The 26858-nt window shown below is 45.6% G+C and overlaps 1 protein-coding gene across 1 annotated transcript; it reads left to right on the forward strand.

Moving 5' to 3' along the window:
- The first annotated feature begins 2528 nt into the window (after positions 1-2528).
- On the forward strand, positions 2529-26858 carry LOC128703387 (troponin C). Its single transcript, XM_053798018.2, has 6 exons — positions 2529-2669; positions 8724-8754; positions 15513-15656; positions 21714-21833; positions 25674-25805; positions 26677-26858. Exons 1-6 carry the CDS (start codon positions 2667-2669, stop codon positions 26703-26705), a joined length of 459 nt encoding a protein of 152 aa, XP_053653993.1. The 5' UTR covers positions 2529-2666; the 3' UTR covers positions 26706-26858.

Here is a 26858-nt window from a genome sequence, read left to right on the forward strand (position 1 = left end):
TTCCTTCCTTCATTCTTACCTTCCTTCATTCTTACCTTCCTTCATTCTTACCTTCCTTCATTCTTACCTTCCTTCCTTCATTCTTACCTTCCTTCATTCTTACCTTCCTTCCTTCATTCTTACCTTCCTTCATTCTTACCTTCCTTCATTCTTACCTTCCTTCCTTCATTCTTACCTTCCTTCCTTCATTCTTACCTTCCTTCATTCTTACCTTCCTTCCTTCATTCTTACCTTCCTTCATTCTTACCTTCCTTCATTCTTACCTTCCTTCATTCTTACCTTCATTCTTACCTTCCTTCATTCTTACCTTCCTTCCTTCATTCTTACCTTCCTTCATTCTTACCTTCCTTCCTTCATTCTTACCTTCCTTCATTCTTACCTTCCTTCCTTCATTCTTACCTTCCTTCCTTCATTCTTACCTTCCTTCATTCTTACCTTCCTTCCTTCATTCTTACCTTCCTTCATTCTTACCTTCCTTCCTTCATTCTTACCTTCCTTCATTCTTACCTTCCTTCCTTCATTCTTACCTTCCTTCCTTCATTCTTACCTTCCTTCCTTCATTCTTACCTTCCTTCATTCTTACCTTCCTTCATTCTTACCTTCCTTCATTCTTACCTTCCTTCATTCTTACCTTCCTTCATTCTTACCTTCCTTCCTTCATTCTTACCTTCCTTCCTTCATTCTTACCTTCCTTCCTTCATTCTTACCTTCCTTCATTCTTACCTTCCTTCATTCTTACCTTCCTTCCTTCATTCTTACCTTCCTTCATTCTTACCTTCCTTCATTCTTACCTTCCTTCATTCCTGCCTTCCTTCTTACCTTCCTTCATTCTTACCTTCCTTCATTCTTACCTTCCTTCATTCTTACCTTCCTTCCTTCATTCTTACCTTCCTTCATTCTTACCTTCCTTCCTTCATTCTTACCTTCCTTCATTCTTACCTTCCTTCCTTCATTCTTACCTTCCTTCATTCATTCATTCCTTCCTTCATTCATACTTACCTTCCTTCATTCTTACCTTCCTTCCTTCATTCTTACCTTCCTTCATTCTTACCTTCCTTCATTCTTACCTTCCTTCATTCTTACCTTCCTTCCTTCATTCTTACCTTCCTTCCTTCATTCTTACCTTCCTTCCTTCATTCTTACCTTCCTTCCTTCATTCTTACCTTCCTTCATTCTTACCTTCCTTCCTTCATTCTTACCTTCCTTCCTTCATTCTTACCTTCCTTCCTTCATTCTTACCTTCCTTCATTCTTACCTTCCTTCATTCTTACCTTCCTTCATTCTTACCTTCATTCTTACCTTCCTTCATTCTTACCTTCATTCTTACCTTCCTTCATTCTTACCTTCCTTCCTTCATTCTTACCTTCCTTCATTCTTACCTTCCTTCCTTCATTCTTACCTTCATTCATTCTTACCTTCCTTCATTCTTACCTTCCTTCATTCTTACCTTCCTTCATTCTTACCTTCCTTCATTCTTACCTTCCTTCATTCTTACCTTCCTTCATTCTTACCTTCCTTCATTCTTACCTTCCTTCATTCTTACCTTCCTTCCTTCATTCTTACCTTCCTTCCTTCATTCTTACCTTCCTTCCTTCATTCTTACCTTCCTTCATTCTTACCTTCCTTCATTCTTACCTTCCTTCATTCTTACCTTCCTTCATTCTTACCTTCCTTCATTCTTACCTTCCTTCCTTCATTCTTACCTTCCTTCCTTCATTCTTACCTTCCTTCATTCTTACCTTCCTTCATTCTTACCTTCCTTCATTCTTACCTTCCTTCATTCTTACCTTCCTTCCTTCATTCTTACCTTCCTTCATTCTTACCTTCCTTCATTCTTACCTTCCTTCATTCTTACCTTCCTTCATTCTTACCTTCCTTCATTCTTACCTTCCTTCATTCTTACCTTCCTTCATTCTTACCTTCCTTCATTCTTACCTTCCTTCATTCTTACCTTCCTTCATTCTTACCTTCCTTCATTCTTACCTTCCTTCATTCTTACCTTCCTTCCTTCATTCTTACCTTCCTTCCTTCATTCTTACCTTCCTTCCTTCATTCTTACCTTCCTTCACACTATTTCCAACTATCAGCTCCTGGTTCATCAGTTATTTTTACCTGCCTCTTACGTTTACCTTACAGAGCAGGTGCTGCTTTCCCCTCTCTCCCCTACCCTCTCCCTTCCCCTCACCTGCAACCAGCTAAGGGGGGTGAAAATCATCCCCACCTCCCTTTTACAACCCCTTTACACCCCTCCCTCCTCCCCCTTAGTCCCACCACCCAATGTTTACTCTTCATCCTGCCTGTTTCTCAACCTTTTCTAGGTGCCCCTCAAGGGGGTCTTTGCCCCCTAGAGGGGTATGTCGCAATCCCCTGTGGTTATACCCCCTTGTGGATGTGGGTAAAGGGGTCGGGCCCCCTACCCCTACAGGAGCAAATCGAGGATAAAGAGAGTAACTTTCCGGACTGTAAAGGCCTAGAATTGTGTGGTTGGAGGTGCACAAATAACCCAGGTTGAGTATGGGTGGGTACGGGTGGGTTCTAAACCCTCGTGGGTATGTGGCCATGGGCTGTGGTTCAGTGGCCATCTCGTCGTCTTAGAGAGAACACTCTACCCACTCCCTATCCACCTTTAGATCGTCCCACACCCGGGTACCCACACTCCTGCAACCATGGTGAGTTTACTAACAGTGCCCTGGCTACCACAATACCCTGGCTACCACAATACCATGGCTGCCACAATACCCTGGCTTCCACAATACCCTGGCTACCACAATACCCTGGCTACCACAATACCCTGGCTACCACAATACCCTGGCTACCACAATACCCTGGCTACCACAATACCATGGCTGCCACAATACCCTGGCTTCCACAATACCCTGGCTACCACAATACCCTGGCTACCGCAATACCCTGGCTGCCACAATACCCTGGCTACCTCAATTACCAGCTAAAACACAGTCACAGTACCATGGCCACAATACCCTGGCTGCCACAATACCCTGGTTACCACAATACCCTGGCTACCACAATACCCTGGCTACCACAATACCCTGGTTACCACAATACCCTGGCTACCACAATACCCTGGCTACCACAATACCCTGGTTACCACAATACCCTGGCTATCACAATACCCTGGCTACCACAATACCCTGGCTACCACAATACCCTAGCTACCACAATACCCTGGCTACCACAATACCCTAGTTACCACAATACCCTGACTACCACAATACCCTGGTTACCACAATACCCTGGTTACCACAATACCCTGGCTACCACAATACCCTGGTTACCACAATACCCTGGTTACCACAATACCCTAGCTACCACAATACCTTGGCTACCACAATACCCTGACTACCACAATACCCTGGCTACCACAATACCCTGGTTACCACAATACCCTGGCTACCACAATACCCTGACTACCACAATACCCTGACTACCACAATACCCTGGTTACCACAATACCCTGGTTACCACAATACCCTGGCTACCACAATACCCTGGTTACCACAATACCCTAGCTACCACAATACCCTGGCTACCACAATACCCTGGTTACCACAATACCCTGGTTACCACAATACACTGGCTACCACAATACCCTGGCTACCGCAATACCCTGGCTGCCACAATACCTTGGCTACCTCAATTACCAGCTAAAACACAGTCACAGTACCATGGCCACAACAATACCCTGGCTGCCACAATACCCTCGGTACCACAGTACCATGGCTACCACAACACCCTGGCTACCACAATACCCTGGCTACCACAATACCCTGACTACCACAATACCCTGACTACCACAATACCCTGGCTACCACAATACCCTGGCTACCACAATACCCTGGCTACCACAATACCCTGGCTACCACAATACCCTGGCTACCACAATACCCTGGCTACCACAATACCCTGGCTACCACAATACCCTGGCTACCACAATACCCTGGCTACCACAATACCATGGCTACCACAATACCCTGGCTACCACAATACCCTGGCTACCACAATACCCTGATTACCACAATACCCTGGCTACCACAATACCACAATACCCTGGCTACCACAATACCCTGGCTACCACAATACCCTGGCTACCACAATACCCTGGCTACCACAATACCCTGGCTACCACAATACCATGGCTACCACAATACCCTGGCTACCACAATACCCTGGCTACCACAATACCCTGGTTACCACAATACCCTGGCTACCACAATACCCTGGCTACCACAATACCCTGGCTACCACAATACCCTGGCTACCACAATACCCTGGCTACCACAATTAACAACAGTCAAGAATACTTTAATACTGAAAGCTCTCAGTGTATATACACTGATATATACAACTCTCAGTGTATATACACTCATATATACACCTCTCAGTGTATATACACTCATACACCTCTCAGTGTATATACACTGATATATACAACTCTCAGTGTATATACACTGATATATACAACTCTCAGTGTATATACACTGATATATACAACTCTCAGTGTATATACACTGATATATACAACTCTCAGTGCATATACACTGATATATACAACTCTCAGTGTATATACACTGAGATATACATCTCTCAGTGTATATACACTGATATATACATCTCTCAGTGTATATACACTGATATATACACCTCTCAGTGTATATACACTGATATATACACCTCTCAGTGTATATACACTGATATATACACCTCTCAGTGTATATACACTGAGATATACACCTCTCAGTGTATATACACTGAGATATACACCTCTCAGTGTATATACACTGAGATATACAACTCTCAGTGTATATACACTGAGATATACACCTCTCAGTGTATATACACTGATATATACACCTCTCAGTGTATATACACAGATATATACCTCACAGTGTATATACACTGATATATACAACTCTCAGTGTATATACACTGATATATACACCTCTCAGTGTATATACACAGATATATACCTCACAGTGTATATACACTGATATATACAACTCTCAGTGTATATACACTCATATATACACCTCTCAGTGTATATACACTGATATATACACCTCTCAGTGTATATACACTGATATATACACCTCTCAGTGTATATACACTCATATATACACCTCTCAGTGTATATACACTGATATATACAACTCTCAGTGTATATACACTGATATATACACCTCTCAGTGTATATACACTGATATATACACCTCTCAGTGTATATACACTGATATATACAACTCTCAGTGTATATACACTCATATATACACCTCTCAGTGTATATACACTCATATATACACCTCTCAGTGTATATACACTGATATATACACCTCTCAGTGTATATACACAGAGAGGTCCATAACCCACTATGAAAAACATAATGGGTTGTAGACTGACAGTCTTAGTTGTAAGTACTGCTGACAGTCTTAGTTGTAAGTACTGCTGACAGTCTTAGTTGTAAGTACTGCTGACAGTCTTAGTTGTAAGTACTGCTGACAGTCTTAGTTGTAAGTACTGCTGACAGTCTTAGTTGTAAGTACTGCTGACAGTCTTAGTTGTAAGTACTGATGACAGTCTTAGTTGTAAGTACTGATGACAGTCATAGTTGTAAGTACTGCTGACAGTCATAGTTGTAAGTACTGCTGACAGTCTTAGTTGTAAGTACTGCTGACAGTCTTAGTTGTAAGTACTGCTGACAGTCTTAGTTGTAAGTACTGCTGACAGTCTTAGTTGTAAGTACTGCTGACAGTCTTAGTTGTAAGTACTGCTGACAGTCTTAGCTGTAAGTACTACTGACAGTCTTAGCTGTAAGTACTGCTGACAGTCTTAGTTGTAAGTACTGCTGACAGTCTTAGCTGTAAGTACTGCTGACAGTCTTAGTTGTAAGTACTGCTGACAGTCTTAGTTGTAAGTACTGCTGACAGTCTTAGCTGTAAGTACTACTGACAGTCTTAGTTGTAAGTACTGCTGACAGTCTTAGTTGTAAGTACTGCTGACAGTCTTAGCTGTAAGTACTGCTGACAGTCTTAGCTGTAAGTACTGCTGACAGTCTTAGCTGTAAGTACTGCTGACAATCTTAGTTACAAGTACTGCTGAGAGTCTTAGTTGTCAGTAGTGCTGATAGTCTTAGTTGTAAGTGCTGCTGACAGTCTTAATTTTCAGTAGTGCTGATAGTCTTAGTTACAAGTACTGCCGACAGTCTTAGTTACAAGTACTGCCGACAGTCTTAGTTACAAGTACTGCCGACAGTCTTAGTTACAAGTACTGCCGACAGTCTTAGTTACAAGTACTGCCGACACTCTTAGTTACAAGTACTGCCGACAGTCTTAGTTACAAGTACTGCTGACAGTCCTAGTTACAAGCACTGCTAACAGTCTTGGTTGTAAGTAGTGCTGACAGTCTTAGTTACAAGTACTGCTGACAGTCTTAGTTACAAGTACTGCCGACAGTCTTAGTTACAAGTACTGCCGACAGTCTTAGTTACAAGTACTGCTGACAGTCTTAGTTACAAGTACTGCCGACAGTCTTAGTTACAAGTACTGCTGACAGTCTTAGTTACAAGTACTGCCGACAGTCTTAGTTACAAGTACTGCCGACAGTCTTAGTTACAAGTACTGCTGACAGTCTTAGTTACAAGTACTGCTGACAGTCTTAGTTACAAGTACTGCTGACAGTCTTAGTTACAAGTACTGCCGACAGTCTTAGTTACAAGTACTGCTGACAGTCTTAATTATAAGTACTGCTGACAGTCTTAGTTACAGGTATTGCTGTCAGTCTTAGTTACAAGTACTGCTGACAGTCTTAGTTACAGGTATTGCTGTCAGTCTTAGTTACAAGTACTGCTGACAGTCTTAGTTACAAGTACTGCTGACAGTCTTAGTTACAGGTATTGCTGTCAGTCTTAGTTACAAGTACTGCTGTCAGTCTTAGTTACAAGTACTGCTGTCAGTCTTAGTTACAAGTACTGCTGACGTGTAGTGAGATATATCGATATAGGTATATCTGAGTTATACTAAGGTATTCTTAGGTATACTTAGGTATATCTGAGGTATACTGAGGCATATCTGATATATACCTAGGTATACTGAGGTATACTTAGGTATATCTGAGATATACTGAGGCATTCTGAGGTATGTCTGAGATATACTTGGGTATATCTGAGATATACTTGGGTATATCTGATATATATTTGGGTATATATGAGATATACTGAGGTATATAGATATACTGAGGTATATATGAGATATACTGAGGTATATCTGAGATATACTGAGGTATATATGAGATATACTGAGGCATATATGAGATATACTGAGGTATATATGAGATATACTGAGGTATATATGAGATATACTGAGGTATATATGAGATATACTGAGGAATATATGAATTATACTGAGGTATATATGATATACTGAGGTATATCTGAGATATACTGAGGTATATATGAGATATACTGAGGTATATGAGATATACTGAGGTATATATGAGATATACTGAGGTATATATGAATTATACTGAGGTATATATGAGATATACTGAGGTATATATGAATTATACTGAGGTATATATGACATATACTGAGGTATATATGAGATATACTGAGGTATATCTGAGATATTCTGAGGTATATCTGAGATATACTGAGGTATATATGAGATATACTGAGGTATATCTGAGATATACTGAGGTATATATGAGATATACTGAGGTATATCTGAGATATACTGAGGTACATATGAGATATACTGAGGTATATCTGAGATATACTGAGGTACATATGAGATATACTGAGGTATATCTGAGATATACTGAGGTATATCTGAGATATACTGAGGTATATCTGAGATATACTGAGGTATATATGAGATATACTGAGGTATATATGAGATATACTGAGGTATATCTGAGATATACTGAGGTATATCTGAGATATACTGAGGTATATATGAGATATACTGAGGTATATATGAGATATACTGAGGTATATCTGAGATATACTGAGGTATATATGAGATATACTGAGGTATATATGAGATATACTGAGGTATATCTGAGATATACTGAGGTACATATGAGATATACTGAGGTATATCTGAGATATACTGAGGTACATATGAGATATACTGAGGTATATCTGAGATATACTGAGGTATATCTGAGATATACTGAGGTATATCTGAGATATACTGAGGTATATATGAGATATACTGAGGTATATATGAGATATACTGAGGTATATCTGAGATATACTGAGGTATATCTGAGATATACTGAGGTATATATGAGATATACTGAGGTATATATGAGATATACTGAGGTATATCTGAGATATACTGAGGTATATATGAGATATACTGAGGTATATCTGAGATATACTGAGGTATATATGAGATATACTGAGGTATATATGAGATATACTGAGGTATATCTGAGATATACTGAGGTATATCTGAGATATACTGAGGTATATATGAGATATACTGAGGTATATATGAGATATACTGAGGTATATCTGAGATATACTGAGGTATATATGAGATATACTGAGGTATATCTGAGATATACTGAGGTATATCTGAGATATACTGAGGTATATCTGAGATATACTGAGGTATATCTTCTGAGATATACTGAGGTATATCTGAGATATACTGAGGTGTACTAGAGTATACTGAGGTATACTAACACTGTATTCTCGACAGAATGAAGAACTGGACGAGGAGAAGATGGCCAGTAAGTATACTGACTTCCTTGGTTGTTTGTGTTTGTATTGTGTATGTTTTTGGTAAGATTTTGTTGGGATTTTTAACCCCGGAGGGTTAGCCAGCCAGGACAACCCAAATAAGTCAGTGGATCATCAAGGACTGTGTCTTATTTCCATTGTGGACCTTCAATCTTGTCCCCCAGGATGCCACCCACACCAGTCTACTAACACCAACCAGGCTGTTACTGTTAGCCGCACGTAAACCAACGTTAGGTGCCTGTGAAAAGCCTTCTTGAAGACAGCCAGGGTAATCCCCATATGTATGCTGGGAGGCAGTTGAACAGTCTCGGGCCCCTGACACTTATTGTATTGTCTCTTAACGTGCTAGTGACACCCCTGCTTTTCATTGGGGGGATGTTGCATCGTCTGCCAAGTCTTTTGCTTTCGTAGTGGGTGATTTTCGTGTGCAAGTTCGGTACTAGTCCCTCTAGGATTTTCCAGGTGTATATAATCATGTATCTCTCCCGTCTGCGTTCCAGGGAATACAGGTTCAGGAACCTCAAGCGCTCCCAGTAATTGAGGTGTTTTATCTCCGTTATGCGCGCCGTTAAGGTTCTCTGTACATTTTCTAGGTCAGCAATTTCACCTGCCTTGAAAGGTGGTGTTAGAGTGCAGCAATATTCCAGCCTAGATAGAACAAGTGACCTGAAGAGTGTCATCATGGGCTTGGCCTCCCTAGTTTTGAAGGTTCTCATTATCCATCCTGTCATTTTTCTAGCAGATGCGATTGATACAATGTTATGGTCCTTGAAGGTGAGATCCTCCGACATGATCACTCCCAGGTCTTTGACGTTGGTTTTTCGCTCTATTGTGTGGCTGGAATTTGTTTTGTACTCTGATGAAGTTTTAATTTCCTCGTGTTTACCATATCTGAGTAATTGAAATTTCTCATCGTTGAACTTCATATTGTTTTCTGCAGCCCACTGAAATATTTGGTTGATGTCCGCCTGGAGCCTTGCAGTGTCTGCAATGGAAGACACTGTCATGCAGATTCGGGTGTCATCTGCAAAGGAAGACACGGTGCTGTGGCTGACATCCTTGTCTATGTCGGATATGAGGATGAGGAACAAGATGGGAGCGAGTACTGTGCCTTGTGGAACAGAGCTTTTCACAGTAGCTGCCTCGGACTTTACTCTGTTGACGACTACTCTCTGTGTTCTGTTAGTGAGGAAATTATAGATCCATCGACCGACTTTTCCTGTTATTCCTTTATCACGCATTTTGTGCGCTATTACGCCATGGTCACACTTGTCGAAGGCTTTTGCAAAGTCTGTATATATTACATCTGCATTCTTTTTGTCTTCTAGTGCATTTAGGACCTTGTCGTAGTGATCCAATAGTTGAGACAGACAGGAGCGACCTGCTCTAAACCCATCTTGCTCTAGGTTGTATAACTGATGGGTATCTAGATGGGTGGCGATCTTGCTTCTCAGGATATCTTCCCAGCTTACTTCATTTAGGATCTGGTTGACATGGTCTCACCTTATATTTTGTCGTTGAAGTTGATTTTAGTGAAGGTTCCCTCGTGACTGATCACATTGTTGGTCTGGGGTGCCGTATGTACATGTCTGAACCTCTATTATGTTGTCACCTGACTATATTCTTTTTTCATATGGTAATATTTCGTATCAGATCATCATTGTTAGTGAAGATGAGGTCCAGTGTATTCTCCAGTCTTATTGACTATTATATCCTGGTTTAAGGTGAATTTGGTGCAGAGATTTAAAAGTTCGTGTGTGTGAGAGTTTTCATCTGAGTTGCCTCCTGGTGTTATCTCTGCTACAACATTATTTGCTACATTCCTCCATTTTAGGTGCCTTAGGTTAAAATCCTCCAGGAGCAAGATGTTTGGGGCAGGAGCTGGAAGATTTTCCAGACAGTGGTCTATTTACAAAAGCTGTTCCTGGAATTGTTGGGAAGTTGCATCCGGAGGCTTGTATACAACCACAATGACCAGGTTTCAGTTCTCGATCTTTACTGCCAAAACATCAACAATATTTGAGATGTTTAGAAGTTCTCAGCACATCAGTGACTAACGTACAGGCAAACCTTTTCCCTTCCTTTCGCCAGTTCACTCTCACATCTTTATAGGCTAAAAACCGGGATCCATGTGTGTGTGTACTCACCTAATTGTACTCACCTAATTGTGCTTGCAGGGGTCGATACACAGCTGCTGGCCCCCGCCTCTTCACTGATCGCTACTAGGTCCTCTCTCTCTCTGTTTCCAGAGCTTTGTCATACCTTGTCTTAAAGCTATGTATGGTTCCTGCCTCCACTACATCACTTTCTAGGCTATTCCACTTCCTGACGACTCTGTGACTAAAGAAATACTTCCTAACATCCCTATGACTCGTCTGAGTCTTCAGCTTCCAATTGTAACCCCTTGTTTCTGTGTCCCCTCTCTGGAACAACCTGTCTCTGTCTACCTTATCTATTCCACGCAGTATTTTGCATGTTGTTATCATGTCTCCCCTGACCCGCCTGTCCTCCAATGTCGTCAGTCCGATTTCCCTCAACCTTTCGTTGTAGGACATACCCCTGAGCTCCGGAACTAGCCTTGTTGCAAACCTTTGCACTTTCTCTAATTTCTTGACGTGTTTGACCAGGTAAGGGTTCCAAACTGTGTGTGTGTGTGTGTGTGTGTGTGTGTGTGTGTGTGTGTGTGTGTGTGTGTGTGTGTGTGTGTTGTGTTTTTTTGTATGCTGTGATTGTGTGCTGTATGTGGTGTGTCGTGTTTGTGATGTTTGTGTATTGTGATTGTGTTGTCTGAGTGTTGTATTTGTATGTGTGTTGTACTCACCTAGTTGTGATTTCACGGGTCGAGTCTTAGTTCCTGGCCCCGCCTCTTCACTGGCCACTACTCGGTCACTCAACCCGCTCCTTGAGCCTTATCATACTTCTCCTTAAAGCTATGTATAGATCCTGCCTCCACTACATCAATACCCTGACAACTCTCTGACTGAAGAAATACTTCCTGACATCCCTGTGACTCATCTGAGTCTTCAACTTCCAACTGTGTCCCCTTGTTGCTGTGTCCCATCTCTGGAACATTCTGTCTCTGTCCACCTTGTCAATTCCTCTCAGTATTTTATACGTCGTTATCATACTCCCTCTATTTCTGTCCTCCAGTGTCGTCAGGTTGATTTCCCTTAACGTCTCCTCGTAGGACATACCCCTTAGCTCTGGGAATAGTCTTGTTGCAAACCTTTGCACTTTCTCTGATTTCCTTACATGCTTGGCTAGGTGGTGGTTCCAAACTGGTGCCGCATACTCCAATATGGGCCTAACGTACACGGTGTACAGTGTCCTGAATGACTCCTGATTAAACTGTCGGAATGCTGTTCTCAGGTTTGCCAGGCGTCCGCAAGCTGCCCCAGTTGTTTGGTTAGTGCGCGCCTCAGGAGATGTGCTCGGTACTACACTCGGCTCAAGATCCTTTTCCTTGAGTGAGGTTTGTAGTCTATGGTTCCCTAGACTGTACTCCGTCTGTGGTCTTCTTTGTCTTTCCACAATCTTCATTATTTTGCACTTGGTGGGGTTGAACTCCAGGAGCCACTTGCTGGACCAGGTCTGCAGCCTGTCCAGATTCTCTTGTAGTTCTGCCTGGTCTTCGTTCGTTTGAATTCTTCTCAACTTCACATCATCTGCAAACAGGGACACTTCGGAGTCTATTATTTCCGTCATGTTGTTCACAAATACCAGAAACAGCACCGGCCCTACGACTGATCCTTGTGGCACCCCGCTGGTCATAGGCGCCCACTCTGACATCTCTCCAAGTACCATGACTCGCTGTTGTCTTCCTGGCAGGTATTCCTTGATCCATTGTAGTGTCTTCCCTGTTATCCCTGCTTAGTACTTCAGCTTCCGCAGTAATCTCTTGTGTGGAACTGTGTCAAACGCCTTCTTACAGTCCAAGAAAATGCACTCTACCTACCCCTGTTTGTGTTTTGTGTAAGATAAGATTTTGTTCGGATTTTTAACCCCGGAGGGTTAGCCACCCAGGATAACCCAAGAAAGTCAGTGCGTCATCGAGGACTGTCTAACTTATTTCCATTGTGGTCCTTAATCTTGTCCCCCAGGATGCCACCCACACCAGTCGACTAACACCCAGGTACCTATTTGCTGCTAGGTGAACAGGACAACAGGTGTAAGGAAACGTGTCGAAATGTTTCCACCCGCCGGGAATCGAACCCGGGCCCTCCGTGTGTGAAGCGGGAGTTTTAGCTTGCTTCTGTTGAGAGATTGTGTAGTTTGTGTGCGATGTGTATTCTTCTCTTCTCCTTCATCCCCCTCCTCTAACTCCTCTTATTCCTTCCCCTCCTCCTTCTCTTCTAACTCCTCCTCTTCTTCCTTCCCCTCCTCCTTCTCTTCTAACTCCTCCTCTTCTTCCTTCCCCTCCTCCATCTCTTCTAACTCCTCCTCTTCTTCCTTCCACTCCTCCTTCTCTTCTAACTCCTCCTCTTCTTCCTTCCCCTCCTCCTTCTCTTCTAACTCCTCTTCTTCCTTCCCCTCCTCCATCTCTTCTAACTCCTCCTCTTCTTCCTTCCCCTCCTCCTTCTCTTCTAACTACTCCTCTTCTTCCTTCCCCTCCTCCTTCTCTTCTAACTCCTCCTCTTCTTCCTTCCCCTCCTCCTTCTCTTCTAACTCCTCCTCTTCTTCCTCCTCCTCCTCCTCCTCCTCTTCTAACTCTTCTTACTGCTCTTCCTTCTTCTCCATCACCTCCATCTTCATCTTTTTCGTAAAGTTAGCGGTTAAAAGTACCATAAATAATCATCCATTTTCTTTAAGGGTTAAAAGCGCAGAAAAATATCATCTTTAAGACACAATATTTCAAGGGTATATTTCCCATGCTTTAGTCTCCAAGCCGTTATAGAAAATGGACGCAAAATGGTCTTTTTAGGGTAACTTAGGCAATTTTCAAGAAATTTCTCGTTAGAGAGATATTGAACCAAGTTGGTGTTGCCACTGTTCATCTATCATACAGAATAGTGTAGCAACACTGCTGGTGTTCCACAATGTAACTATCATATAGAATAGTGTAGCAACACACTGCTGGTGTTCCATAATGTATCAAACAGAATAGTGTAGCAACACTGCTGGTGTCCCACAATGTAACTATCATACAGAATAGTGTAGCAACACTGCTGGTGTTCCACAATGTAACTATCATACAGAATAGTGTAGCAACACACTGCTGGTGTTCCATAATGTATCAAACAGAATAGTGTAGCAACACTGCTGGTGTTCCACAATGTAACTATCATACAGAATAGTGTAGCAACACTGCTGTTCCAAAATGTAACTATCATATAGAATAGTGTAGCAACACTGCTGGTGTTCCGCAATGTAACTATCATATAGACTAGTGTAGCAACACTGCTGGTGTTCCCACAATGTAACTATCATATAGAATAGTGTAGCAACACTGCTGGTGTTCCCACAATGTAACTATCATATAGAATAGTGTAGCAACACTGCTGGTGTTCCTACAATGTAACTATCATATAGAATAGTGTAGCAACACTGCTGGTGTTCCCACAATGTAACTATCATATAGACTAGTGTAGCAACACTGCTGGTGTTCCCACAATGTAACTATCATATAGACTAGTGTAGCAACACTGCTGGTGTTCCTACAATGTAACTATCATATAGAATAGTGTAGCAACACTGCTGGTGTTCCCACAATGTAACTATCATATAGACTAGTGTAGCAACACTGCTGGTGTTCCCACAATGTAACTATCATATAGAATAGTGTAGCAACACTGCTGGTGTTCCTACAATGTAACTATCATATAGAATAGTGTAGCAACACTGCTGGTGTTCCCACAATGTAACTATCATATAGACTAGTGTAGCAACACTGCTGGTGTTCCCACAATGTAACTATCATATAGAATAGTGTAGCAACACTGCTGGTGTTCCTACAATGTAACTATCATATAGAATAGTGTAGCAACACTGCTGGTGTTCCTACAATGTAACTATCATATAGAATAGTGTAGCAACACTGCTGGTGTTCCTACAATGTAACTATCATATAGAATAGTGTAGCAACACTGCTGGTGTTCCACAATGTAACTATCATATAGAATAGTGTAGAAACACTGCTGGTGTTCCCACAATGTAACTATCATATAGAATAGTGTAGCAACACACTGCTGGTGTTCCACAATGTAACTATCATATAGACTAGTGTAGCAACACTGCTGGTGTTCCTACAATGTAACTATCATATAGAATAGTGTAGCAACACTGCTGGTGTTCCCACAATGTAACTATCATATAGAATAGTGTAGCAACACTGCTGGTGTTCCTACAATGTAACTATCATATAGAATAGTGTAGCAACACACTGCTGGTGTTCCACAATGTAACTATCATATAGAATAGTGTAGCAACACTGCTGGTGTTCCACAATGTAACTATCATATAGACTAGTGTAGCAACATAGCTGGTGTTCCACAATGTAACTATCATACAGAATAGTGTAGCAACATAGCGGGTGTTCCACAATGTAACTATCATACAGAATAGTGTAGCAACATAGCGGGTGTTCCACTATGTAACTATCATACAGAATAGTGTAGCAACATAGCTGGTGTTCCCACAATGTAACTATCATATAGAACACAGTAGCACACTATGTTCCATCATAAAGGCTAGGGTAATAGGCCCCCAATGAGCCTAGTCTTGTCAACAATTTATATTCCTTGCTCACCAGTGCTTCGCAAGGCCTTCGCCATGTTTGACAGCGGCAAGACTGGCAAGATTGAGAAAGAAAAAATTCGTACCATTCTGAACACACTTGGTGCTAACTACATCAATGAGGAATTGGAAGCTCTCTTACAGGATAATGATTTGGAAGGTAAGTGTCAGGGGGTTGAGTGTCAGGGGGTTGAGTGTGTTGGGGTTGAGTGTCAGGGGGTTGAGTGTCATGGGGTTGAGTGTGTTGGGGTTGAGTGTCAGGGGGTTGAGTGTGTTGGGGTTGAGTGTGTTGGGGTTGAGTGTCAGGGCGTTGAGTGTCATGGGGTTGAGTGTGTTGGGGTTGAGTGTCAGGGGGTTGAGTGTCAGGGGGTTGAGTGTCAGGGGGTTGAGTGTGTTGGGGTTGTGTGTGTTGGGGATGAGTGTGTTGGGGTTGAGGGTGTTGGGGTTGAGTGTGCTTGGGTTGAGGGTGTTGGGGATGAGTGGGTGGGGCTGAGTGTGTTGGGGTTGAGTGTGTTGGGGTTGAGTGTGTTGGGGTTGAGTGTGTTGGGGTTGAGTGTGTTGGGGTTGAGTGTGTTGGGGTTGAGTGTGTTGGGGTTGAGGGTGTTGGGGTTGAGGGTGTTGGGGTTGAGTGTGTTGGGGTTGAGTGTGTTGGGGTTGAGTGTGTTGGGGCTGAGTGTGTTGGGGCTGAGTGTGTTGGGGTTGAGTGTGTTGGGGCTGAGTGTGTTGGGGTTGAGTGTGTTGGGGTTGAGTGTGTTGGGGTTGAGTGTGTTGGGGTTGAGTGTGTTGGGGTTGAGGGTGTTGGGGTTGAGTGTGTTGGGGTTGAGTGTGTTGGGGTTGAGGGTGTTGGGGTTGAGTGTGCTTGGGTTGAGGGTGTTGGGGATGAGTGGGTGGGGCTGAGTGTGTTGGGGTTGAGTGTGTTGGGGTTGAGTGTGTTGGGGTTGAGTGTGTTGGGGTTGAGTGTGTTGGGGTTGAGGGTGTTGGGGTTGTGTGTGTGGGGGTTGAGGGTGTTGGGGTTGAGTGTGCTTGGGTTGAGGGTGTTGGGGATGAGTGGGTGGGGCTGAGTGTGTGGGGGTTGTGTGTGTTGGGGTTGAGTGTGTTGGGGTTGAGTGTGTTGTGGTTGAGTGTGTTGGGGTTGAGGGTGTTGGGGTTGAGTGTGTTGGGGTTGAGGGTGTTGGGGTTGAGTGTGTTGGGGTTGAGTGTGTTGGGGTTGAGTGTGTTGGGGTTGAGGGTGTTGGGGTTGAGTGTGTTGGGGTTGAGTGTGTTGGGGTTGAGTGTGTTGGGGTTGTGTTGGGGTTGAGTGTGTTGGGGTTGAGTGTGTTGGGGTTGAGGGTGTTGGGGTTGAGGGTGTTGGGGTTGAGTGTGTTGGGGTTGAGTGTGTTGGGGTTGAGTGTGTTGGGGTTGAGTGTCAGGGGGTTGAGTGTCAGGGGGTTGAGTGTCAGGGGGTTGAGTGTCAGTGGGTTGAGTGTCAGGGGGTTGAGTGTCAGGGGGTTGAGTGTGTTGGGGTTGAGTGTCAGGGGGTTGAGTGTCAGGGGGTTGAGTGTGTTGCGTTGAGTGTCAGGGGGTTGAGTGTGTTGCGTTGAGTGTCAGGGGGTTGAGTGTCAGGGGGTTGAGTGTCAGGGGGTTGAGTGTCAGGGGGTTGAGTGTGTTGGGGTTGTGTGTCAGGGGGTTGAGTGTCAGGGGGTTGAGTGTGTTGGGGTTGAGTGTCAGGGGGTTGAGTGTCAGGGGGTTGAGTGTGTTGGGGTTGAGTGTCAGGGGGTTGAGTGTCAGGGGGTTGAGTGTGTTGGGGTTGAGTGTCAGGGGGTTGAGTGTGTTGGGGTTGAGTGTCAGGGGGTTGAGTGTGTTGGGGTTGAGTGTCAGGGGGTTGAGTGTGTTGCGTTGAGTGTCAGGGGGTTGAGTGTCAGGGGGTTGAGTGTCAGGGGGTTGAGTGTCAGGGGGTTGAGTGTCAGGGGGTGGCGTGTGTTGGGGTTGAGTGTCAGGGGGTTGAGTGTGTTGGGGTTGAGGGTGTTGGGGTTGAGGGTGTTGGGGTTGAGTGTGTTGGGGGTGAGTTTGTTGGGGGTGAGTGTGTTGGGGGTGAGTGTGTTGGGGTGGAGGGTGTGGGGGTTGAGGGTGTTGGGGATGAGTGTGTTGGGGTTGAGTGTGTTGGGGTTGAGTGTGTTGGGGTTGAGGGTGTTGGGGTTGAGTGTGTTGGGGTTGAGTGTGTTGGGGTTGAGTGTGTTGGGGTTGAGTGTGTTGGGGTTGAGGGTGTTGGGGTTGAGGGTGTTGGGGTTGAGTGTGTTGGGGTTGAGTGTGTTGGGGTTGAGTGTGTTGGGGTTGAGGGTGTTGGGGTTGAGGGTGTTGGGGTTGAGGGTGTTGGGGTTGAGGGTGTTGGGGTTGAGTGTGTTGGGGTTGAGGGTGTTGGGGTTGAGGGTGTTGGGGTTGAGTGTGTTGGGGTTGAGGGTGTTGGGGTTGAGTGTGTTGGGGTTGAGTGTGTTGGGGTTGAGGGTGTTGGGGTTGAGGGTGTTGGGGTTGAGTGTGTTGGGGTTGAGGGTGTTGGGGTTGAGGGTGTTGGTGTTGAGTGTGTTGGGGTTGAGGGTGTTGGGGTTGAGGGTGTTGGGGTTGAGTGTGTTGGGGTTGAGTGTGTTGGGGTTGAGGGTGTTGGGGTTGAGTGTGTTGGTGTTGAGGGTGTTGGGGTTGAGTGTGTTGGGGTTGAGGGTGTTGGGGTTGTGTGTGTTGGGGTTGAGGGTGTTGGGGTTGAGGGTGTTGGGGTTGAGTGTGTTGGGGTTGAGGGTGTTGGGGTTGAGGGTGTTGGGGTTGAGTGTGTTGGGGTTGAGGGTGTTGGGGTTGTGTGTGTTGGGGTTGAGGGTGTTGGGGTTGAGTGTGTTGGGGTTGAGGGTGTTGGGGTTGAGGGTGTTGGGGTTGAGTGTGTTGGGGTTGAGGGTGTTGGGGTTGAGGGTGTTGGGGTTGAGTGTGTTGGGGTTGAGGGTGTTGGGGTTGTGTGTGTTGGGGTTGAGGGTGTTGGGGTTGAGGGTGTTGGGGTTGAGTGTGTTGGGGTGGAGGGTGTTGGGGTTGAGGGTGTTGGGGTTGTGTGTGTTGGGGTTGAGGGTGTTGGGGTTGAGGGTGTTGGGGTTGAGGGTGTTGGGGTTGAGGGTGTTGGGGTTGAGTGTGTTGGGGTTGAGTGTGTTGGGGTTGAGGGTGTTGGGGTTGAGTGTGCTTGGGTTGAGGGTGTTGGAGTTGAGTGTGTTGGGATTGAGTACGTTGGGGTTGAGTGTGTTGGGATTGAGTGTGTTGGGGTTCAGGGTGTTGGGTTGAGTGTGTCGGGGTTGAGTGGGTGGGGCTGTGTGTGTTGGGGTTGAGTGGGTGGGGCTGAGTGTGTTGGGGCTGAGTGTGTTGGGGTTGAGTGGGTGGGGCTGAGTGTGTTGGGGCTGAGTGTGTTGGGGTTGAGTGTGTTGGGGATGAGTGGGTGGGGCTGAGTGTGTTGGGGTTGAGTGTGTTGGGGCTGAGTGTGTTGGGGTTGAGTGGGTGGGGCACTAATGGCAGTGTGAAGAGTGTGAGAGGGAGGTGTGAAATTGAATCCTTGGCAAATGTTTTGCACTCTGGGAGCAGGTTGGTAGACGGTAATCATGGGTGGTACTACCATCATGGGTGGTACTACCATCATGGGTGGTACTACCATCCTGGGTGGTACTACCATCCTGGGTGGTACTACCATCCTGGGTGGTACTACCATCCTGGGTGGTACCACCATCCTGGGTGGTACTACCATCCTGGGTGGTACCACCATCCTGGGTGGTACTACCATCCTGGGAGGTACTATCATCCTGGGAGGTACTATCATCCTGGGTGGTACCACCATCCTGGGAGGTACTACCATCCTGGGTGGTACTACCATCCTGGGTGGTACCACCATCCTGGGAGGTACTACCATCCTGGGTGGTACTACCATCCTGGGTGGTACTACCATCCTGGGTGGTACCACCATCCTGGGTGGTACTACCATCCTGGGAGGTACTATCATCCTGGGTGGTACTACCATCCTGGGAGGTACTACCATCCTGGGAGGTACTATCATCCTGGGAGGTAGTACCATCCTGGGAGGTAGTACCATCCTGGGAGGTAGTACCATCCTGGGTGGTACTACCATCCTGGGAGGTACTACCATCCTAGGTGGTACTACCATCCTGGGTGGTACTACCATCCTGGGAGGTACTATCATCCTGGGTGGTACTACCATCCTGGGAGGTACTATCATCCGGGGAGGTACTACCATCCTCGGTGGTACTACCATCCTGGGAGGTACTACCATCCTGAGAGGTACTGCCATCCTGGGAGGTACTATCATCCTGGGTGGTACTACCATCCTGGAAGATACTATCGTCCTGGGTGGTATTACCATCCTGGGTGGTACTATCATCCTGGGTGGTACTACCATCCTGGGTGGTACTATCATCCTGGGTGGTACTACCATCCTGGGAGGTACTATCATCCTGGGAGGTACTACCATCCTGGGAGGTACTACCATCCAGGGAGGTACTACCATCCTGGGAGGTACTACCATCCTGGGAGGTACTACCATCCTGGAAAGTACTACCATTCTGGGAGGTACTGCCACCCTGGGAGGTACTACCATCCTGGGAGGTACTACCATCCTGGGAGGTACTACCATCCTGGGAGGTACTACCATCCTGGGAGGTACTACCATCCTGGGAGGTACTACCATCCTGGGAGGTACTACCATCCTGGGTGGTACTACCATCCTGGGAAGTACTATAATCCTGGGAGGTACTACCATCCTGTGAGGTACTACCATCCTGGGTGGTACTGCAATCCTGGGAGGTACTACCATCCTGGGTGGTACTACCATCCTGGGTGGTACTACCATCCTGGGTGGTACTACCATCCTGGGTGGTACTGCAATCCTGGGAGGTACTACCATCCTGGGTGGTACTACCATCCTGGGTGGTACTACCATCCTGGGTGGTACTACCATCCTGGGAGGTACTACCATCCTGGGAGGTACTACCATCCTGGGTGGTACTACCATTCTGGGAGGTACTACCATCCTGGGTGGTACTCCCATCCTGGGAGGTACTCCCATCCTGGGAGGTACTACCATCCTGGGTGGTACTACAATCCTGGGAGGTACTACCATCCTGGGTGGTACTACCATCCTGGGAGGTACTACCATCCTGGGTGGTACTACAATCCTGGGTGGTACTACCATCCTGGGAGGTACTACCATCCTGGGTGGTACTACCATCCTGGGTGGTACTACAATCCTGGGTGGTACTACCATCCTGGGTGGTACTACAATCCTGGGTGGTACTACCATCCTGGGAGGTACTACCATCCTGGGTGGCACTACAATCCTGGGTGGTACTACCATTCTGGGAGGTACTACCATCCTGGGTGGTACTACAATCCTGGGTGGTACTACCATCCTGGGAGGTACTACCATCCTGGGAGGTACTACCATCCTGGGAGGTACTACCATCCTGGAAGGTACTACCATCCTGGAAGGTACTATCATCCTGGGAGGTACTACCATCCTGGGAGGTAGTACCATCCTGGGTGGTACTACCATCCTGGGAGGTACTACCATCCTGGGAGGTACTACCATCCTGGAAGGTACTACCATCTTAGGTGGTGCTACCATCCTGGGAGATACTACCATCCTGGGTGGTACTACCATCCTGGATGGTACTACCATTCTGGATGGTACTACCATCCTGGATGGTACTACCATCCTGGATAGTACTACCATCATGGGAGGTACTACCATCATGAGAGGTACTACCACCCTTGTTGGTACTACCATCCTGGATGGTACTACCATCCTGGATGGTACTACCATCATGGGAGGTACTACCATCATGGGAGGTACTACCATCCTGGGTAGTACTACCATCCTGGGTGGTACTACCATCCTGGATGGTACTACCATCCTGGATGGTACTACCATCATTGGAGGTACTACCATCATGGGAGGTTCTACCATCCTGTTATACGAGTTTGACCTAGCACCCAATTAAATATTTTGCACTCTGACAGGGTTCCTAATATTCCTATTTTACGTAAAGCAGCAAGGTTTCAGATAAGCCCTTCAAACCTTTCCCTGAACACCCTACACAAACCTTCTTGTCCTGGACTAAGACCAGCATTTACAGTCTCAACCTCTCTTGTAGGCCATAGGGGCATTTATCCACCTAGCAGTATTCCATCTCTATATACTTCGCGACAGGTACTGGCAAACTGGATTTCGACTCATTCGTGCGTGTGGTTGGGCACTTCCTGGAGGAACAGGACGAGGAGGCCATGCAGAAGGAGCTGAAGGAGGCCTTTAGGCTGTATGATAAGGAAGGTGAGTGGCTGTATGGAAATTGTGGTTGTAAAGTATTGTTGTTGTCTGGGCGGCTGACTGGTAGGTGTTTGAGTGGACCATGGTTCGAATCATGGGTTTATTATGGCGTGTTAGAGGAGGGAGTGTTTGGTTAGTAAAGATAACTAGGTGTTTTAAAGACACAGACACACACACACACACACACACACACACACACACACACACACACTACAGCAGAGGCGAGGCCAAAAGCTGTAACTCGACCCCTGCGACCACAAATATATGAGTACAAGTGGGTAAATACACACACACACACACACACTAGTCATAGTGGATGACTACATAGGGACATTATAAACTGGGGGCCAAAAACTAATAACAGTGATGTACAACCCGCCACCGAACAGCAGCAGGCCTTGACAGAAATACAATGAGAACAACAGAAAGATGGTGGACACACTAGCCGAGGTGGCCAAAAGGGCCAACATAAGCAGGGCAAAATTACTCATCATGGGGGATTTCAACCATAAGGAGATTGAATGGGAGAATCTAGAACCACATTGGGGACCTGAGACGTGGAGAACCAAGATGCTGGAGGCGGTACTGGAAAACTTTATGTACCAATAAGTTACTGACACAATCAGAGAGAGAGACGATGAACCAGCAAGGCTAGACCTTGTATTCACCTTGAGCAATTTAGATATAGGGGATATCACACTCAGCAGTAAGACAACAGAGAGAGGGGTGGGTAGATTGCGGTTGACACAGTTCCACACAATAAATCAGTGCAAAAGCTGGAGGACCAGGCAGGGATAACAAGAAAGGCACTGCAATGGATCAGGTAATGCCTGTCAGGAAGACAACAGCGAATCATGGTACTTGGCGAGGTGTCAAAGTGGGCGCCTGTAACGAGCGGGGTTCCACAGGGGTCAGTTTTAGGACCGGTGCTGTTTCTGGTATTTGTGAACGACATGACGGAAGGAATAGACTCCGAAGTGTCGCTGTTTGCAGATGACGTGAAGTTGATGAGAAGAATTCAAACGAACGAGGACCGGGCAGAACTACAAAGGGATCTGGACAGGCTGCAGACCTGGTCCAGCAACTGGCTCCTGGAGTTCAACCCCACCAAGTGCAAAGTCATGAAGATTGGGGATGGGCAAAGAAGACCGCAGACGGAGTACAGCCTAGGGGACCAGAGACTATAAACCTCACTCGAGGAAAAGGATCTTGGGGTGAGTATAACACCAGGCACATCTGAGGCGCACATCGACTAAATAACTGCTGCAGCATACGAGCGCCTAGCAAACCTAATAACAGCATTCCGACATCTTAATAAGGAATCGTTCAGGATCCTGTTCACCGTGTACGTTAGGCCCATATTGGAATATGTAGCAATAGTTTGGAACCCACACCTAGCCAACACGTAAAGAAACTAGAGAAAGTGCAAAGGTTTACAACTAGACTAGTCCCGGAGCTAAGAGGTATGTCCTACGAGGAGAGGTTAAGGGAAATCAACCCGACGACACTGGAGGACAGGAGGGAGAGAGAGAGAGAGAGAGAGAGAGAGAGAGAGAGAGAGAGAGGACGTTTAAAATACTGAGAGGAATCGACAAGGTGGACAGAGACAGGATGTTCCAGAGATGGGACACATCAACAAGGGGACACAGTTGGAAGTTGAAGACTGAGATGAATCACAGGGATGTTAGGAAGTATTTCTTCGGTCACAGAGTTGCCAGGAAGTGGAATAGTCTAGGAAGTGATGTAGTGGAGGCAGGTTCCATACATAGCTTTAAGAAAAGTTATGATAAAGCTCATGGAGCGGGAAGAGTGACCTAGTAGCGGCCAGCAAAGAGGCAGGGCCTGGAGCTGTGACTCGACCCCTTCAACCACAACTAGGTGAGTATACGAAAGGCCCCTAGGCGGTAGTGATCACACTGTTATGAGCTTCGAATATATAGAGGAGTTAACAATGGAGAGTCGAACAACACGAGAAGGTCCAGAGAAACCAGACTTCCAAAAGGGAACTTCACAAGCACGAGACAGTTCCTACATGAGGTGCAGTGGGTAAGAGAGCTATAGAGGAAGATAGTAAGTGAAATAATGGAACGTATGACCACAAAGTACAGGGAGGCCGAGGAGAAGTTGGTACCAAGGGTCAACAGAAACACTGGGAAGACCAGAGTGAGCCCTTGGTTTACCAGGTGTGGAGAGGCCAAAGCCAAGTGAGGTAGAGTATGGAAAAACTATAGAAGGAAAAGACCCAGGAAAACAGTCGAGTCGAAGAGCCAGAAATGAATATACATGGATAAGGAGAGAAGCCCAACGTTAGTATGGGAATGACACAGCCTTATCTGACCCAGAGTTGTTATACAGCCACATCAGGAGGAAAACAACAGTCAAGGACCAGGTAATCAGGCCGAAAAAGGAAGGAAGGGAGCTGACAGGGGGCGACCATGAAGTATGTGGAGAGCTGAGCTCAAAATTCGGGGAAGAATCTCTCAGTGGAGACAGAGGCTCCCAGAACACCGAGGTGGTAGGGTGCACCAGCTAGTACTTGACACACTGCACACAACCGAGGAGGAGGTGAAGAAACTGCTAGGGGAACTAGATACCTCGAAGGCGGTGGGTCAACATCTCTCCTTAGGTGCTAAGAGAATGAGCAGAGACACTGTGTGTGAAACTAACAATAATCTTCAATAAATCTAATAAAAAAGAGTAACAGTCCGAGGTATGGAAGACAAATGTAGTCACAATTTTTAAGAAAGGAGACAGACAACATTAAACAATAGACCAGTGTCAGTGCAACTGCAAATAGGTAAGAACACACACACACACACACACACACACAGAGCTAAGGGGAATGTCCTATGAAGAAAGATTAAGGGAAATCGGCCTGACGACACTGGAGGACAGGAGGGTCAGGGGAGACATGATAACGACATATAAAATACTGCGTGGAATAGACAAGGTGGACAAAGACAGGATGTTCCAGGGAGGGGACACAGAAACAAGAGGCCACAATTGGAAGTTGAAGACACAAATGAGTCAGAGATATTAGGAAGTATTTCTTCAGTCATAGAGTTGTCAGGCCGTGGAACAGCCTAGAAAATGACGTAATGGAGGCAGGAACCATACACAGTTTTAAGACGAGGTATGATAAAGCTCATGGAGCGGGGAGAGAGAGGACCCAGTAGCAACCGGTGAAGAGGCGGGGCCAGGAGCTAAGACTCGACCACCCTGCAACCACAAATAGGTGAGTACAAATAGGTGAGTACACACACACACACACACACACACACACACACACACACACACACACACACACACACACAAACTAGCCTACAGTTAACTTCATAATTCCTAGTTTCTCCAGAGAGACTGGAAAACATGCTAGTAACTACTGCAGTATTCCTAGTTTCTCCAGAGAGACTGGAAAACATACTAGTAACTACTGCAGTATTCCTAGTTTCTCCAGAGAGACTGGAAAACATACTAGTAACTGCAGTATTCCTAGTTTCTCCAGAGAGACTGGAAAACATACTAGTAACTACTGCAGTATTCCTAGTTTCTCCAGAGAGACTGGAAAACATACTAGTAACTACTGCAGTATTCCTAGTTTCTCCAGAGAGACTGGAAAACATACTAGTAACTACTGCAGTATTCCTAGTTTCTCCAGAGAGACTGGAAAACATGCTAGTAACTACTGCAGTATTCCTAGTTTCTCCAGAGAGACTGGAAAACATACTAGTAACTACTGCAGTATTCCTAGTTTCTCCAGAGAGACTGGAAAACATGCTAGTAACTACAGCAGTAGTACTACAGCAGTAGTAATAGTAATAGTAACTACTTCTCTTGTCACAGGTAATGGATTCATCCCGACAGCGGCACTGAAGGAGATTCTAGGTGCCCTAGACGACAAACTCTCTAGTGCTGATCTAGACAACATTGTTGATGAAATTGATGAAGATGGATCAGGAACCGTTGACTTTGATGGTGAGTTTCTAGATTCCTAGAGAATGTCCTAGAGGATGTCCTAGAGGATGCTCTCTTTCTCTCTAGAGCTGATGGAAGGGGACCCTACCTTCCTAGATTCCTAGAGGATGCTCTTTCTCTAGATTTGATGGAAGGAGTCCTTCCCTTCCAATAGCCCTAGAGGATCCTGTCTCACTCTCTAGTGACGAAGGGATCCTTCCCTTCCTAGAGTCTTAGAGGATGCTCGCTCTCTTCTCTAGTGACGAAGGGATCCTTCCCTTCCTAGAGTCCTAGACGATGCTCGCTTTCTCTTCCCTAGTGACGAAGGGATCCTTCCCTTCCTAGAGTTCTAGAGGATGCTCTCTCTCTCTCTCTCTACAGCTGATGGAAGGGGTCCTTGCAGTCCTAGAGGACCCTCTCTCATTCTGTAGAGATAATGTAAGGGAACCTTGCCTTCCTAGTGTCCTAGAGGATGCTCTCTCTTTTTCTAGAGCTGATGGGAAGGGCTCCTTCTCTTCTTAGAGTCCTAGCAATGCTTTTCCTATTATTTCTGAGTGATGGAGGTCATCATCCTGGGAAAGTGCTGAGTGGGGAACCTACCCAGCTGTTGCTGCGCTGAGTGTTGGCCTGGATGACCAACCCAAGATAACCTTAGGAAAACCCAGGAAGAACCCAGGGTAACCCAGAATAACCCAGGGTAACCCAGAATAACCCAGCATAACCCAGGATAACCCCAAAATAACCCAGGATGTCATTAGACTGGGGTAATTTTATTCTCTCCCCAGCATGCCACCCACAATAGTCGACTAACTCCCTGGTACCTATTTACTGATTATTATTGTTGTAATTATCTTTAGTTATCTTGATTTTAATTATTAATTTTGGTCCTCAGAATTCATGGAGATGATGACTGGTGATTAGTCGGCCCATCAGGCCAATCATAAACCAGCCTTCCTGACCAATCAGAAGCCAGCCTTCCTGACCAATCAGAAGCCAGTCTTCCTGACCAATCAGAAACCAGCCTTCTTGACCTATCAGAGGTCAGCCTTCCTGGCCAATCAGAAGCCAGCCTTT

The sequence above is a fragment of the Cherax quadricarinatus genome, chromosome 93 (genome assembly GCF_038502225.1).
Source record: "Cherax quadricarinatus isolate ZL_2023a chromosome 93, ASM3850222v1, whole genome shotgun sequence".
NCBI classification, from domain to species: domain Eukaryota; kingdom Metazoa; phylum Arthropoda; class Malacostraca; order Decapoda; family Parastacidae; genus Cherax; species Cherax quadricarinatus.